General features: G+C 39.1%; 1 protein-coding gene across 1 annotated transcript in view; it reads left to right on the top strand.

Annotated features, from left to right (window-relative positions):
- CASS4 (Cas scaffold protein family member 4) overlaps window positions 1–18,764 on the top strand; it is a 37,755-nt gene that overhangs the window by 12,028 nt on the left and 6,963 nt on the right. Inside the window, exons 2-3 of the mRNA XM_083357453.1 lie at window positions 11,292–11,717; window positions 15,452–15,556. Coding sequence (XP_083213579.1) covers window positions 11,292–11,717; window positions 15,452–15,556 — 531 coding nt within the window. The remainder of the gene's footprint in view (window positions 1–11,291; window positions 11,718–15,451; window positions 15,557–18,764) is intronic.

Here is an 18,764-nt window from a genome sequence, read left to right as displayed (position 1 = left end):
TAATCTACCCCGACACATATGGATGACATACAATAGAATTAGAACGACTCATGGGGTGTGCTGATTCTCTGTATAAATGGGGAAAGACACCTTCAGCACAATGTGATTGTGGGGCTCCCCGACAGACTATCCAACATATAGTGAGGGAATGCACTAATAGAAGATACCCAGGAGATTTTAAGGACTTCCTCTGCGTAACAACGGCAGCTACTGACTGGATCTCCAAACTCGACATTAAACTCTGAAATGTTATTTCTGTTTTCCTCTTAGGGTTTATAATTGCTTCTTTTTTAAAAAAAATTGTTTTAACTGTTCTAACTTGTAAATATGAAGTGCTTTTAATTCTGTGTGTGACCAGCCATACGCTAAATAATAAATGTCCTAAAGGTGCTTTTTCAAAAGACAACTGAACTTTCTTTGTTTTTTCCTTGAAAATGTTACGCTTTCCTTCCAAGAAGTTTCTTCAGAAAAACAGCTTCATGGAAAAAAATTAAATAAAGAAAAGTCCAGTTGCCTTTTGGAAAAGCACTTTTGGGAGAGATATAGGAAAAAGAGAAAAAGAAATGAAAGACAAAATGTCAAGAAATGACTTCCAATCTTCTTTACAGCAGTTCAGACAAATATTATCCTCTCTAAGGTATAACTTCCTTCTTTCTATAAACTATCTAATAATTGAACATATAAATCACAAGTACATTATTTTTCCATATTTTCAGCAAAAGAGTCCCACTGCAACTTTTCCATGTAATGAGATTAAGGTTTCCATTTGTTCCCTTTTCAAATTGGATTTTTTAGTAGCAGGCTTCAACCACTGGTGTCAGTGAGATTAGGATGCTAAATTTGGAATCCAGAATTAAACAGCCACTGTTGATACACAGTTGCTTTACTCTGGACAGTGGTTCAGTGTAGACTTTTACATTGGAATTGTACATGGTTAAAGAATGATTTGGAAGAATAGCTTTGGAGATGAGCAAACATGCAATATTTCTTTACTGCGGCTCAAAGAAAAAGAACTGCTCTTCTTTCACATTTCTACGCCAACTAGGAAAAAAAAAAGATATGGGTGCTTTTTAAGAGTTGCATCATTGACTGTTTAAAGCAGTTTGCTGCAGAAATTTGAGAAAAACAAAACAGCTTTTCTGGCAGAGAGACCCTAGATTCATATGAAAAGCATTTTTCCCCAAATCATTTTTGAAGCATACATGGCCTTACTTTAGCTATTATGACAGATATAAGATTATAAAGAGGAATGGAATGGGACAGTCAACCAAGACACCATTAATAAAAATATTTTAAACTCCTGATATGGCGGTAGTAAAAATGGCAGCATTTTAAAGGAAGAGTTAAAAGCAATGGTGAAAAAGCAATAATGAGAAGTAAAGGCATAGTCAACTTGCCAAGCCTTTGGTAAAGCAGGGTTGTCCACAGGGGTATTGCATGTACATATAGAGATACACAGAAAAAAACAGAGAAAGCTTTGATTGCATCCTTGTGGCCACCATCTTAACTTTATTTTAATCACACTCTTCAGGTACCCCTGGGGTCAAAAAAGGTTTCAGTATTTAGCTCATTTTGTAGGATCCCTCAGATATAATTAGGTTTCTGCAAACAACTTAATAATTTTTTCCATTACTTCTGGAGTGATTAGATAATGGGAGTTTGTGGTGATGATTTCCTTAATTGCCATTATACCTAAGGAGGGAAGGAAGTCAAGAAGAATGGCTGATTCTGCTTAGTGCAGTGGTAGGCAACCTCAGCTCTTTTATGACTCATGGACTTCAACTCCCAGAATTCCTGAGTCAGCTATGCTGACTCGGGAATTCTGGGAGTTGAAGTCCATGAGTCATAAAAGAGCCAAGGTTGCCTACCCCTGGCTTAGTGGATCCTGCACCAGGCAAGGTAGCTTTGGAAGACCTTCATATTGATCCCACTGGAGATTAGATTCAGACAGTTAGGTTTTATGTTCGTTGTAAGAGTATGCATAGGATTGGGAGGAAATAAAATAGTAGAGAAAGATTGCAGAATTAGGAATAAAAAGAAGTGGGTGAAACTGCTCTCAGTAGGAAGGAAATGAAAAACCTTGGAAAGTGAGTTGGGCTATCAGAACTAGATCTGAATAAAACGCAGGCAGTTCTTGTCTATGGGGATTCTCAGTCATCCAGGTCATGGTTGTCCCAAAGGTGCCTTTTCATGAGGCAACTGGACTTTCTGACTGGATGGTGGGGATTAAATCCTTCCATTCTCTACCATCCAGTCAGAGCTGAAGAAGCTTCTTGCATGAGAAGCGAAACCCTTCAAAGAAAAACAAGGAAGTCCAGTTGCCTCTTGAAAAAAGCACCCTTGGGGTAGGTAGCTCATACTGTCACCTCACTACATATATACTTGACTCATAAAAGAATCAACCTAGGGTATTGACTAGGAACTTCTCTACTCTTTGTGTGTTTTGAATTGGAAAGTGACAATAGTAGAGCATAGAGCCTTGGTGGAGCAGTGGGCTAATGCCTCCTTAAGTAACACCAGCTGCCTGCAATTAGTGCAGGTTCGAGTCCCACCAGGCTCAAGGTTGACTCAGCCTTCCATCCTTCCGAGGTGGGTAAAATGGGGACCCAGATTGTTGGGGGCAATTAAGCTGACTTTGTAATAATGCCGCTTGGGGGGGGGGGCGAAAGCCCTAATAAACAGGCATATACATAGAATGAAGGCTATTGCTAAGCACATTGATTTGTGCTTTAGATTGTAAGCCGCCCTGAGTCTTCGGAGAAGGGCAGGATATAAATGGGATTAAAAATAAATAAAAAATAAAAAATATACAGGTGGTCCTCGACTTATCAAGTTTGAGACTAGAATTTCCTTTGCTAGGTAAGGTAGTTAAGTGAGTCATGCCCAATTTTACAACCTTTTTGCCATGGTTGTTAAAATGAATGACTACAGTTGTTAAATGAATCGTGGTCATTAAGCAAATCCAGCTTCCCCCACTGACCTGTCAGCAGTGAGCTGGGATGGTTGCAAATACTGATCACATGACCCTAGGACTCTGCAACCTTTGCAAAAAAACACGCCAGTTTACAGGTGTCCAAATTTTGATTGTGTGATTGCTCATAAATATGCTGCAATGCTCATAAATATAAAGACCTGTTGTAAGTGACTTTTTCCAGTGTTGTTGTAACTTTGAACAGTCACTAAATGAATTGCTGTAAGTCAAGGACTATCTGTAGGTAGCCCAGGGCTGGCATGCAGAGTTGCAGAAGGTTCTCTAAGCTTGGTTTTCACTGGCAGACATTCCCATTACCCATCCAAATAACCAGATAATGTCATATCATCACACAACAGCTGACCCTTGTAAAAAATTAATTCTTGCATTAAAATTTTAACTTGTCATTTCCTCAGTGCAATATGCGTGGAGGGTTAGTTGGAAAGCAATTGCGATATTTGGTTAGATCAAGGCTTTTTTGTGGGGGGGGGATTGGAAAAAATAGAAGGGCAGGCTGACATATTTGTTAGAACACCTCGATTTGTTTAAAATAATTATTCCATGAGGCAAACAAGCCTGTTGTCCATCTCTAGCAGCTGTTAAGACAGGCAAAGGGAGGGGATGATAAAGCAGGGAGAAGAAGGAGCTCATTGTTTCCAAGCCATCTCAGCAGGCAAAATGGATGTTATCAACAGCAGGACACTGATACAATCTGAGCTGGCAAATGCACGTCTTCTCTTAATTCTCTAGAGCAGCTGTTCCTCTTCAGCAAATGTGATGGTAAAAATATAACCCATATGCTTTTGATGCAAACTACAACTCAACAGAACTTGCACGATGCTGTACTCTTACTTAAACATCGGTTTACTAGAAAGCTCTCTGACATTTTTCTTAGAAAGTCCTGGACTTCAGCCCTAACATACCCGCACTGTCCTATTTTGGATGGTGATACTGGCATAAATATGATGCCATAATCAGCAGTTCCTATATCTATAGCAAGCTTTCACCCACCTCACTGCCCCAGGAAGCAGTAAAGGAAACAGTTAGGAATGGTTGCAAACCACTAAGAATCTTAACCAGGCCTTCTTATTCTGCGATGTCAGAAGAGCACATGGGAGTAATTTCCAGTTTAGTTTATAAACAGCACACAGATCAGAGCAAGCAGACATGCCATCAGCAGAGCTAGCAAAAATATAATTTTATGTTTATACAGTATATGAAATACCAACAAAGATAAAAATTGTTAATTGGCAAAAGGAGGTCAAAAGTGAGCAAAGGGGAAGGGGAACAGAGAAGAGATGAACTCTTAGGTCCTTGGTGCTCTCTGAAGTTGGTGATTTTCTTGCAGACGTTTAATTACCAAATTAGATAACACCATAAGTGCACAGTGCACAGTTCAACCCTGAGCTACAAACATTATCTTCTAAGACATGAACTATGGGCAAGAATCTGCATTATTTACATTCTCTCAATATCAAAAAGCGTAGAGCTTTCCACAGCCATGGAAACCGTGCTGCGGATTGTTAGCATGGACAGTCCCAGATGGAATGGCCTTTGGTTACTACAGCCTGAACACTTTTATGCATACTGTATAACAGTAAGGTAGTCCTTGATTTGTTGTTGTTTGTTGTTTTTAACCATTTAGTCAGGTCTGACTCTTGGTGATTTTCTAGGCAAGTGCTCTCCATGCTAGTCTGTCAAGCACACAGCTTCTTTCAATCGTTTTATGTTCAACTTTGCATCAGACTTGATGTTATCAAGCCAGTGTGTTCTTTTGTTTGCATCTTCTTCTTTGTCCATTCCTAGCATCATGGCCTTCTCTAATGAATTTGCATGTATAACATGGCCAAAGTAATTCAGACGTATTTGGCCAAAGTAAATCGATTTTAGCTTCCAGTGATATGTCTGGTTTTCTACAGCCACTCATTTAGTTTACTGTTCGAAGTGACAACCAATCCTCACCCAAATATCTCTTGCAGCATTCCCATAGTCACATAATCATAATTTGGGCATTTGACAAATGGCATGCAGTGTCCTTGGTTTGTGTGATCATCATTTGTGAGCTTCCCAGCTGGTTTCCAATGAGCAAAGTCAATGGGGGAAACCAATTTCATTTAACAAACACAGAAGTCATTTTACAATTGCAGTGATTCGCTTAACCACCATGGCAAAAAAAAGGTTGTAAGATTGACTATCGCCCACTTAACAACCACTTTGTTTAGTAATGGAAATTCTCGTCCTGCTTTTGGTTTTAAATTGAGAACTTACAGAATAGAGATAGCAGCTAGGATACCAAGTGTTCACTCCTTGATTCTGCACCATGAAGGAATCAATTTGGTGGATGGGAATGACATATCCAATACTTTAATTGTGGTGTGATGAACTGGTTGATTGTAGCGTCACAGGGCAGCATTGCCTCCAAATTTCTCCTTCTCTGCATCAATATTCAGTCTTTTAATATGTTTATTATCTTAGGTTTTGGGACAGTAACAATGAGTTCTAGCAATATCACCTTCTCTGACCAGTTGTCCTCAACAAACTTCTGAGAAGTCATATCATGCTTTTCATATTGTTAATTCTTCCTTGGGGAAATGGAAGTGTCCAGTGTTTGGATCACCCCTGAAGTCCTCTTGTACCCCTTTGAACTGCTTCTAGGATTAATGCTATTGTCAACTCTCCTAACCCTGTGCCACAGATATCTACAGCGTAAACAGCCCAAGAGGGCATGAAATTCTAATCCTGGTGGAATACTCACAGGTTGGAAAATCCTTTGTAGGTAGTCAGGCAAATTACATGCAGCAATTTCCTTTATGGGAAAAGAATCAAGTAGACTGGAAATAAAGGTGAAGTTTTTGCTCAGTCATATCACCAGATGAGACTGTCAAAATGCAAGACACCCTGTGAGGTTAGTCACAAAGAGCTGTTATCAGAGGTACTACACAGTGAAAACTGCAGGAAACTCCAAAGCAGGTTGTTTTTCAATAATGCACACCTGTGTTTTAGAAACTGGCAGATATAGGAAGTGTGTGGTGGGGTGACATAGGGCTCTGTTCTAGGCCCAGTGCTCTTCAACATCTTCATCAATGATTTGGATGAGGGGATAGATGGGGAACTCATCAAATTTGCAGACGACACCAAGCTGGCAGGAATAGCCAACACTCCAGCAGGTAGGCTTAAGATACAGAAGGATCTTGACAGACTTGAACATTGGGCACTATCTAACAAAATGAAATTCAATGGTGAAAAAAGTAAGGTTCTACATTAGGCAAAAAACCCCAAATGCACAGACACAGTATAGGTGGTACCTTGCTCAATAATAGTAACTGTGAGAGGGATCTCGGAGACCCAGTGGACAATCACTTAAATATGAGCCAGCAGTGTGCTGCAGCTGCCAAAAAAGCCAACACAATGCTAGGCTGCATTAACAGAGGAATAGAATCAAGATCACGTGAAGTACTAATACCACTTTATAATGCCTTGGTAAGGCCACACTTGGAATATTGCATTCAGTTTTGGTCACCATGATGTAAAAAAGATGTCGAGACTCTAGAAAGAGTACAGAGAGGAGCAACAAAGATGATTAGGGGACTGGAAGCTAAAACATATAAAGAACGGTTTCTGGAATTGGGTATGTCTAGTTTAATGAAGAGAAGGACATGATAGTAGTGTTCCAATATCTCAGGGGTCGCCACAAAGAAGAGGGAATCAAGCTATTGTTCAAAGCACCTGAAGGCAGGAAAAGAAGCAATGGATAGAAACTAACCAAAGAGAGAAGCAACCTACAACTAAGGAGAAATTTCCTGACAGTTAGAACAATTAATCAATGGAACAACCTGCCTCCAGAAGTTGTAAATGCTCCAACACTGGACATTTTTAAGAAGAGATTGGACAACCATTTGTTTGAAATGGTATAGGAGGGACAACAACAACAACAACAACAACAACAACAACAATAATAATAATAATAATAATAATAATAATAATAATAATAATAATAATAATAATAATAATAGGAAGTTTTCAGGGCTTAAGGCATGTTTCTGCCATTCTTGTGAACATTCTCTTCAAACCCAATTGCATGTCTTGGAAAAAAATTACCAGAATGGCAAGGCACCAGCAGCCTCAGGTCAGGATTAGTTGGATGAATGTACATCTGGCCTTGCTAATCTACTTAAAAAGAAAAAAAAATAAGTTCATCCTTTTCTTCAGAGTTACTGAAAACCCAAAAAACCTTGGGCTGATTTAATGGATTCTGCTAACAGTAACACCACATTTGATACAGATATTTTAACATATAGTGCCGTTACTCTCCTTCTATTTTTTCTGTTCTTTTTATTAAATTATATTTTTCAGTTACAATATCCATCAAGTCTCTCTTATATCTATAAAGGCATATTTGCATTCTTTGTTGAACATTAAAGTGCATATTTTTATTTCCCTTATGCTGTGCATTAGTGTACGGACAGCAAGGCCATGACCTTTATGAGTCAATTAGCTTCCTGATTTTTTATTAAGTAACTTATAGGCCCCCACTTAGGAACACTCTCTCTTCCTCCTACAACAAAGGTGTCAAACTGCCAGCCCACGGGCCAGATGTGTCATGTGGAAGACGTACCCACACAAGCTCTGGCAAGGGGAAAAATGTCATGATACGTTGCGACACGTCACGTGATGCGGCGAGTTTGATACCACCGTCCTACAACAATCAAATTTTTATTCAAAGTGGTCATTTTAGGATCTTCATCTCCAATTCCCATGTCATTCAATTTGAAGTCCTACTACTCAAAATCAAGATCCTTGTGCTAGACATTTTCTTTCCAGTCTTTCTACTACCAAGCTTTATAAAAAGCTGATAGTGGTGCAAGAACTCAAATCTTTTCATAAATTCTGCTTTCCACCAACTCTTTTTTTCCATAAACTAGAAGGATGGGTGAATGATTGAGTTCCCCAATTCTTGACTTTCCTTCCTCAATCTTCAAAGTCCATGATGATATGGATGTAATGGCTAAACTTGTCAGTCCTAGAAGTTTCTTTCACATTTTTAATCAGTTCAGGTTGAGAAGTCAGTCCTAGGTTTACAGTTATGCAGAGCTGATCAGATTGGTTCAAGGTATCATTGAGTAGTTATTGAGTAGAACTGCAGAATGCACTCTTTCCATTCCACATGTGGCTCCCAAAGAGGTCAACAGTAATTCCTTCAGCCATGATCTGCCACAGTAGAACCCAAATTAAAAAGCCTTGACTTTATTGCTTGTATCAACATCTTCCACTATGTTATTGTAGATTTCATTGCCAATTGGAAATAAAAATAGCTCATAAATTAAGGTGGACCAAGTCATTTTGCAGCTTGAAGCCAAGAGCAAGATGACCATCTTCCTCTCTTTATCATTGTTGGAAGCCAGTCAGTCTGATAATTAAATCTTATTTTAATCCTAGCAAAACCTGAGAGCAGCTGGCTGGCTTAAGGGATTCATCAGCACCTGCTTTTCTCTGGCAGCCTCGTCATTTGGACAGCATGGAGTAAAGAGAATCTGTAGGTAGCAGAGTTGAAATTCTCTCCCAAATTTGTGGAGAGAAAAAGTTGATTGGAAGCTTTATAATAATAATAATGTTGGAAGGGACCTTGGAGGTCATCTAGCCCAACCCCCTGCTAAGGCAGGAAACCCTATACCATTTCAGACAAATGGCTGTCCAGTCTCTTCTTAAAAACTTCCAGTGTTGGAGCATTCACCACTTCTGGAGGCAGGTTGTTCCACTGGTTAGTTGTTCTAACTGTCAGGAAGTTTCTCCTTAGTTCTAGGTTGCTTCTCTCCTTGACTAGTTTCCATCCGTTGCTTCTTGTCCTGCTTTCAGGTGCTTTGGAGAATAGCTTGGCTCCCTCTTCTTTGTGGCAGCCCCTGAGATATTGGAACACTGCTATCGTGTCACACCTCACCCTTCTCTTCATTAAACTACACATACCCAATTCCAGCAACCATTCCCTATATGTTTTAGCCTCCAGTCCCCCAATCATCTTTGTTGCTCTTCTCTTTATTCTTTCTAGAGTCTCAACATCTTTTTTACATCTTTCTTTACATCTTTACAGCTTTCTTTAAATTTCTCCAGGGGAAGAACATTTCTCCAACTGTTTCTTAAGGGTGACATTCTAGCCCAGGGGTAGGCAATCTTGGCTCTTTTATGACTTGTAGACTTCAACTCCCAGAATTCCTGAGCCAACCTACCCCTGTTCTACCCTATAATAGCTTGTCAAGATTGCAAGATGTCTCCAATAGAAAACAAATTTGGATGGCTGGTCCTCTGTAATCTTTCCATTGCTGAAGTTCTCAATCACCCAGTTAGGAAGCCTGGAGCTATCCTCCCTATCTGAAAAGCAAAGAAGGGATATGCATAAGCATTCCTTCCAAAACCAGACATGAAATTGACTTAAGTGCCATCAAGTCACTGTTGACTCCTAATGACCACATAGATTTTCTCCATGACAACCAGATGCGAGACATAAGAATAAAGTCTCTTCTATGAAGAACCCAAGGAACAATTACATCTAACTCAGTTGTTACACACCAAACTTCAGAAGTGGGGTGCTTTGCACCTGCTATGCATATCATTTTGTTCTGTTCCATATTTTCTGTTGTTCTAAAGCCTTTGTAGATGTCCACACTTTTCTTTTGGGAAAAAATAGGAGGAATAACGTCCTGATCTCTTCTGTTAGAATTTAATGAAAGTGGAAAAAGCCGGTGAAAACCAAGAGAGAACTTTTCAGTGAAAACGAGGGCTCTTTGATAACTGGGGTAACCAAGAGTAACTGGGATAACTAAGTAAGTACACCAACACTACCAATTCCAAGAATTTTTTCAACATTCTCTTCTCCTATAGTAGAATTTCAGAAGCAAAATTTCTTTCATTACATTGAAAACTAGTGACAAATACAGGTTCTTCTCTAAATCAAGGAATAAATACATTTCTAGTAAAAAAAAGGGCAACGTGTAACTTGATGAAACAGCTGTGACCTTGCACACCTGATTAATTTCTTAGAATTGTCTTCCCACATAGGCATGAAAAACTCCTACATACTGATAAGACTTGATAGCCTTGTGGAAAAGATACGAAGGTTGACTTGTTCACACATTGGTATATTTTAATACTAAGTTTAGTACTTAATAAAGGTTATGTGTTGAAGTTCACATTCCAAGATAATAATTTCCCATTACTCATTTCTCACATTCTGTATATGGTTGATGAATTTTATCTCTAACAAAAATCTATTTCTAAAAATGTAAGGTTTTTTTTCTTTATGGAAGTCTGATCTTTATCAATTTTGGGGGTTTTCACATTGGTTTCAGATATGTTAGATAGTAGCATCTCAATTTCCTGTGGTTCTTCTATTGCCATAGTAACTTCTATTTTGAATTGGCATGGTCTTCTCAAAAGGTCCTGCATAAAAGAAAGACAAGACATTTATAGGCAACGTAGAAACCAACCAAGGAATACTTCCTCATTTATACAGGCAACTAGAGAATGCTGAGGCAGAAGAACTGCTTCTAAAAACTGGCATTGTGCGTGCAACAAGATCTGGGAAGTCCCAAAGGCTTTGAAAACATGTGGGTTTAGAGCAGGGGTAGGCAACCTCGGCTCTTTTATGACTCATGGACTTCAACTCCCAGAATTCCTGAGCCAGCATGGCTGGCTCAAGAATTCTGGGAGTTGAAGTCCATGAGTCATAAAAGAGCCGAGGTTGCCTACCCCTGGTTTAGAGCATCTCTTATGAAGTTAGATTTGAATATTTATGAATGGGACAATGTAAAACTAAGGATTTCTGCAGATATTGCCTATTCATTTTTATGTGTGATTATATTCTCATCTTCATATACTTTGAAGTTACTTCTTAAAAATAGGAGTAGAAAACACAATTGATGATAAGAAAAACCTTTGTGGATCAGGCCAAATCTAATAGATCACACACAACACATATGTTGTGCAGGCCCAGTGTGTGCTATAGATTTATTTAAACACTTTACAATATTGACATTACTGTACGTGTAAAACAGAAAGCCCCAGGTATTTTTTGTAACAGAAGATCATTTACTTGTGAGAGCATCTCCGTCAGTCTTATATCTGCAATTGAGTGAGAATGATAATTAGCAGCTTTGAATTTATATAACTTATGTAAGCTAGTTGATTAAAGAAATGGGGCACAGAGGCCTCCCAGAACAATATAGAATCGAACTCTTGTCTCATTGAAACCTTTATGGCAACTTAAATATACATTTAGTAATTATGAGAAGCAGCGGGCTTCCCTTACTTTTAATTTGTTTGTCTTCAGAATACCTTGGCCAAGGCTTTATATGACAACAAAGCTGAGTGTCCAGATGAGCTGGCCTTTCGCAGAGGAGACATCCTTACTGTTCTTGAACAGAATCTCCTTGGGAGTGAAGGTTGGTGGAAATGTTCACTTCATGGGAAGCAGGGCTTGGCACCAGCCAATCGCCTCCAGCTTCTTACTTCGTCACAGGTTCCTTCCGCTGAGCAAGATTTTCAAGGACTGCCAACCAATTGTTGGACTACCTACCAGGTTCCTTCAGTACATGGAACTTCTGCACCATTATCAGTCTATGAAAAAATGGATGGTTGGATTACTCCACCTTCATCTTCATCTTCTACTTCATTGTTGCCAACACAAGAAGGGTGCCAAGGACCCGCTTTGGCTGCCAAGCTGCTCAGTGAAAAGACTGAGACTTCATCCAATCAGGTAAAGGTGCATGCTGCTTGTCAAATGGTAAATGGATACTGTAATAAATTTAGGAAGAAATGGATTAAATCTTCCTTTTCCATCATATCCCCAGCTGTTGTTGTTTTTGTTTGTTTGTTTGTAGGCATATACAAAGACACAGAGATTTATGTCTCTCTGCTTGGATTTAAAACTATTGAATTTTAACTCCCATTGCCCATGTAGTTTGGAAGATTAACGACTTATGATCCCACATATTCAGAGGACACCGATTTGAAGAAGGCTGTTAGATATATAAACAATCTACTTATACAGAGAAATTGTATATCCACTGAAATCCACTGATAGATCCAATGGTGGGATTCAGCCAGTTTGCACCACTCTGGCAAAACCGTTGCCCAGGCCCAGAATGGAATTCTGGAAGCGGCATCCACACAGAGAACCGGTTGTTCACATATTTGAATCCCACCACTGGGATAGATCACTTCATAATTTCCAGCGGATCATTGATTTTTAGTTTTCAGCAACTTTACACTGAAATGGTGGTTGGTTGGTTGGTTGGTGTTTTTTTTTACAAAAGATAGTGATAATTGAATCAATTGTAGAAGTTAATAAAATGTTGAGCGAATAAAATTAGATAGAATGGATAATAATAAACACATAATTATTAATATAAATTTAATATACATTGAAATATAAAAAAATAATTAGTTAAATAGAATGCAATCTGTTTCTGTGTTATATCAGTAACATTTGGTGTGCCATTCAGTAAAAATTATAGTCAACAAGTTTGGGACACCCTTGAAGACATGGAATGCTTCAAATTTTGTTTGGATGCTTGGATTACATCTTTCCAAATTCCTAGTCAGTAAGGGTGACACACTATCATATGGGAATCTTCCCAGACTATAGCTTTCACCCGGGAAAGACCAGATAAATCTCAAACACATGGGGGGGAGGGGGAGGGGTGACTTCTTGTGCTTATGTAATGAGTCCTGATTAATCCTCTGTTTGAGGCCTCCTCCCAACTGGGGCAGGCTCAAACTAGAGGGAGAGGGTTTACAATAATAATTCTTGCAATAATTTACAAAAACAAAGGAAGTACTTCACATATCAGATAGTATCTTTATGAAATTCAAATCAATTTAAGGGAGCCTAATATTTAATATCTACACTTAGAAATTGAAGTACCCTCTCCTCTAAATATTTGGGGAGGGGAAAAAAGCACAGGAATTATGTAGCCTAATTTCTTCCAGATGTTTTTGAATATAATTTCCATAAACTCCATATACTTTTTTGCTGGTTTTGGGCAATATAATGATATGAGAATTGCAACGAAAAATTACTTAAAAACACCAGGAAAGCTACAACCAAGGGCAGAAAAAAATTGCCCTGACAATTTTTATTTTTATTATTTTATTTTAATCTCGCCATCTCACCATCAGGCACCCTTGAGTGACCATGTCATCAGCTTGGCTTTCAAGAATTCTTTACTTGAATCATTATTGGAAGTAGAACGGCAGGCCAGGTGGCATTTTTGGTGTTGATCTGATAAGTCCATGTTCTTAAGCACTTGATAAGGCTGGTAAAGTATGGTAATTATAACTAGCTTTACCAGTTCTTTAGTTATATATAAAAAAACCCACCAAGCTTTCAAATGTTAATCATGTGAATGTAAAGTTTTCTCTGACTACATCTGACTTATGACTGCAGCTGTTTCCACAGAAAACAAATGTCCTGTAGCAATCTTTCACCACAATGCTTAGGCTTAAACAACACATATGGTGAAATGCCCAGCTAGTGCAGGGATAGAAATAGAGCAATAGACTAGAATCACACAGAGTCAGCTGTAGGAGGATCAGCTGCTGCTGACAACCAGTCAGACTGCTAGCCATCTCTTTTATAGTCTAATATGACATTTGGCATATGCCTCAATCCTTAGTGTTTCTTCTTTGAAATTTCCTAAGCAGCAAATAATTCAAAACACAGTGCTTCCCCCCAACCCCCCCCAAAACCATTCACATCTTTATAATTGAACTACTAAATACCTGTAAAATTGACTTGTGTACATCTAATCTATTCTTCTGTCCCTTCTTCGATGTTCGAAATCTTCTTCATATCTGAAGTGCAAGTGCTGGTGTGTATTGTAATCTTTGCATTTATTTAAATCAGATTTCTTAGCCCAGTCAAAATTTTAAGAGGCTGGCGTATCTGAGAATTATTCAAAATCTAGCTTTAAAGAGTCCCTAGTATTTAATACCAAAATGGTACAATAGTTAGAATACTAGAGTAGGTTCAAGGAGATCTTGGTTTGAGCCTCTGTTCGTTCATGAAATAAATTATAGGCTAGTCTTGACAAAGGTTCGTTCCTCGGTGTTGCAACTTTTATATCATTGATACACACTCCAGCCTTTACTTTCTTGATACTTTTCTCTTATCCCTGTCCCTGCCATCTTCATCGTGATAGGTTTTTTTAGCTGATTATTGTGGTTTCCCTGCATTACTGAATTATATAGACATTCATAGAAGATGTTATCCTCAAGCTTATGTTATATCCACGATAAGTTTCAGATCTGCAATATTTCCCCACATTCAATTTTAATTTGGAATAGGGAAGAAGGAAGAGGATACTTAAAAACAAGAAATTTGTATTTGTCCTTCCTTTCCTCTTCTTTGTAATTTAAAAAAAGGTTGGTAGAGTGACTAAACATTCATTTTTAATGGGTATCTACCTCTGATACATGCCCCAGCTTCTGCCCATCTAGCAGTTTGAAAGCTTGCAAATGCAAATAGATAAATAGGTACCACTTCGGTGGGAAGGTAACAGTGTTCTATGTGCCTTGGCATATATTTCCATTGGCCATATGACCATGGAAAAGTCTTTGGACAATGCTGGCTCCCTCAGAGAAGAAATAGAGATGAGCAGCACACCTTAGAGTTGAAAACCTTTACTTTTACTCAGTTGGTAATTGTGTCTTTTTCATGACTCGTGTTTATGATGGTTGCAGCGCCCTGGGGTCATGTGATCCCCTTTTGTGACCTTCTGATAAGCAAAGTCAATAAGGAAGCCGCATACACTTAACATCCGTGTTACTAACTTAACAGCTGCAGTGATTCATTTAATGGCAAGAACTGTGGTAAAATGGGGCAAAACTCACTTAATAACTGTCCCACTTAGGAACAGAAATTCTGGGCTCAATTGTGGTCAAAAGTAGATAAAATCTATCAATCAGTCATCCTTTTAAAATACTCTAAGACATATTTTTATAGAGACTTTAATTGTTGATCATTTGAAGTTTAACATTTAAAGTTTAAATTGATTTTATGTTTTTATTCTAAACAGCTAGCAAACTTTAGCAATCAATAACAAACCTAATTGTAAAAAAATAAATCTCAAGTTTATCCACTTTCCCTGACAGATCAGCAAAACACTTAGACAAAATGAAGCAGCATAAAGTCTTGGTACCTTTTCAACAGATTGAATTCTCTAATTTACACACTAGACGTTTTGCTTCTTTTGTGTGTCCTTAGTTTCATCCACCAGCTATTAATGGCTTAGTTGAGGGGAAAACAGCAGTTTCATGAGCAAACAATACATACTTTTCAAGGTTAATAACTATCTGTAGGAGAAGCACTTTTTCATTAAATGGTTAACAAATACTGATGCAGCATCACTTGAAAGAAAAGCAGCTCATAAAAGGTTCACAGGTAATATCAATGTCATTTTTATCTCTTCATTTTCTCCTTCTCCCAAGCACCTCTTCACTCTTCCGAGAGCTACTTGGGCATCAGCCCCGGAAAAAAGAAATGACGTCTATGACATTCCAACATCCCAGCATTCTGGATCTCTGTTGACTCAGGTGAGCATGGTGAACATAGCAAGCTGATGGTTGAAAATAATTGCCATCGTTACTTGATTGGCAAGGTTGTATTAAAGTCACTTATCAGGAAAAAAAATGGAGGAAATCTGAAAAATTGGGTAGATTTCGATTTATATTTATTCTATATCTGGACAGCCATCTTTTTTGGACTCAGCATGTGAAAAATTCAGAAAGTTCCTTATTTGACTCTGCTAGCTGGCCTCTCTCTCTCTTTCTCTCTCTCTCACACACACACACACACAAACACACAATGAAGGAGAGGCCTCAGGCTTTCACTTTGGCCCTAGCACGACCTCTGCCACTCAAAAAGGCTGCCTTACACTATTCACCAAGGTGTGTGAGCCTGTTCCTTGCTTACCTCTTTAGGCTGAACTATTTTTGCTCAATAGTGCTGGAACTCTTAGATTAGAATCATGAAATCAAACCTTACTGGGTGATTGTTTGCTGGATTGTCTCTAGGTGGCTACCTCAACATTATTTCTACTGGAATATGACCTTTCTAAATTGTGTAAGCATATGTAGCACTGTTCCATAGCAAGTACAAGGAAATGACACTACAGGATTTAACAAACCGCTGCCTTTATGCAATTTACAAAATGAAGAATCCTGCCTCTTCCCCAATAGCTGGTACATATTTTGGAGAAGTAGCCTGATCAATCAATCAATCAATCAATCAGAATAGCTCAAGCAGGAAACCCTATACCAGGGGTAGGCAACCTTGGCTCTTTTATGACTCGTAGACTTCAACTCCCAGAATTCCTGAGCCAGCATGGCTCAGCTTGGAAACCTCTCCCTTTCCCCTCAGCGTGGCTGGCTCAGGAATTCTGGGAGTTGAAGTCCACGAGTCATAAAGCGGCCTACGCCAGGGGTAGGCAACCTTGGCTCTTTTATGATTTGTGGACTTCAACTCCCAGAATTCCTGAGCCAGCATGGCTCAGCTTGGAAACCTCTCCCTTTCCCCTCAGTGTGGCTGGCTCAGGAATTCTGGGAGCTGAAGTCCACGAGTCATAAAAGACCCAAGGTTGCCTACCCCTGCCCTATACCATTTCAGATAGGTGGCTGTCCAGTCTTTTCTTAAAAACCTCCAGCGATGAAGCACTTAGAACTTCTGAAGGCAAAGCTATTCCACTGGTTCATTGTTAGGAAGTTTCTCCTTGGTTCCAGGTTGCTTCTCTCCTTGATTAGTTTCCATCTAGTTTCTTGTCTTGCCTTCTGGTGTGTTATAAAATAACTTGACCCCCTCTTCTTTGTGGCAGCCTCTCAAATACTGGAGCACTGCTATCATGTCCCCCCTAGGTCTTCTTTTCTCTAGATTGGCCATACTCAAATCCTGCAAGCTTTCTTCATATGTTTTGATCATGGATACTTTATTCATAACAACCTGTGACATCTTTAGTGTTGTTAACATATTCATGTCACATTTGCCCTAATTTTGGATAAGCTTCTTAGAGCTGTGCTTTGCTTGCAAAATCTGTTCGGATCTAAATCTCCAAAGTTCATGTTTTGTTTTGTTTTGTTTTGTTTTAAGATACTCTGCCATCTGGTGCCCATATCTGTTCAGTGCATTGTGACAGAGCCCCTTTTATTTTATGTAGCCTTCTCCAGCCTGTATTGTGGAGATGGAGCTCATATATCTAGAAGGGACAAAATTAGAGAAGACGGTCATATACTAAGGAGCCATGCAAGCCTCAGGGCTCTTTCCTTAAGATGTGCTTAGATCTCTATTTAGCTTTCATCAGAGTACTTTTCTAGGTTAGTACATTTATGTTTAGTTCCATAAGGGTGAACATTGAAGAACTTGAAATGTGCCGGTTCACAACTGGACATGCATATCTGAATTCAGAGTCTTTAATGCACATTCTTTAAGTCAGGAATGCGCAAATGTTTAATCTCCTAAATATTAAACATGTTAGTTTGCTGAAATATACTGTACTAAGAGCTGGATTTTGCTTGATGTTAGAACAAAGATGGTCCCCAAAGATGCTTTTCACACAACTCCAGAGTTGTTCACTAAACAATGAAACCCACCATCCATCTACCATGGAATGTGAAATACAGTATAACGAGAGTATTGAGTCAATTCACCTCCTGCCAATCTTGCAGGCTAATATTTCACACTTTTGTTTATTGCTGATTCCAAATTTTAAGGAAACACTAGGCTAAATCTTCCTTTAACCTTCTAAGCCTCAGTTTAGCAGTCCCTAATGAGCCAGCTCCAGGCTTAAGTGATACCTAGGGTAGTAGCCTCTGGTTAGACCCTCTATACCAGCCTTTCCACTCTGAATGTATTCAGTGACATTTTTCATAGTGATCCAAAGCAATATACTTAATTGAAATGGAAATAAAATAATGCTACAATTGTTGGCCCCTGCCTTAGTTCTGACCTCCCCAATTGTCCTACCATATGTTACTGCCTAGTGAACTTCACCTTCATACTTCGATTGCTAAATCCTGTTCCAAGTTAGGTTGCTTGGAAAAGTCCCACATACAGGCCATACTCAGTGTGTGGTCCTCAATGGAACTGCATTTACATGGAAGGGAGTGTGTAGTGGGGTGCCCCAGGGCTCTGTTCTGGGCCCAGTGCTCTTCAACATCTTCATCAATGATTTGGATGAGGGGATAGATGGGGAACTCATCAAATTTGCAGACGACACCAAGCTGGCAGGAATAGCCAATACTCCAGAAGATAGGCTTAAAATACAGGAGGATTTGGACAGACTCGAACACTGGGCGCTATCTAACAAAGTGAAATTCAGTGGTGAAAAAACTAAGGTTCTACACTTAGGCAGGAAAAATCAAATGCATAGGTATAGTATAGGTGGTACCTTGCTCAATAGTAGTGACTGTGAGAGGGATCTCGGAGTCCTAGTAGACAATCACTTCAATATGAGCCAGCAGTGTGCTGCAGCTGCCAAAAAAGCCAACACAGTGCTAGGCTGCATTAACAGAGGGATAGAATCAAGATCACGTGAAGTACTAATACCACTTTACAATGCCTTGGTAAGGCCACACCTGGAATACTGCATCCAGTTTTGGTCACCACGATGTAAAAAAGATGTTGAGACTCTAGAAAGGGTACAGAGAAGGGCAACAAAGATGATTGGGGGACTGGAGGCTAAAACATATAGGGAACGATTGCTGGAATTGGTTATGTGTAGTTTAACAAAGAGAAGGGTGAGGGGTGACA

Source organism: Vipera ursinii, assembly GCF_947247035.1.
Source record: "Vipera ursinii genome assembly, chromosome: 3".
Classification (NCBI taxonomy): Eukaryota; Metazoa; Chordata; class Lepidosauria; order Squamata; family Viperidae; genus Vipera; species Vipera ursinii.
The sequence above is the reverse complement of the archived record's forward strand: the minus strand, read 5'-3'. Positions and strand labels throughout refer to the sequence as shown.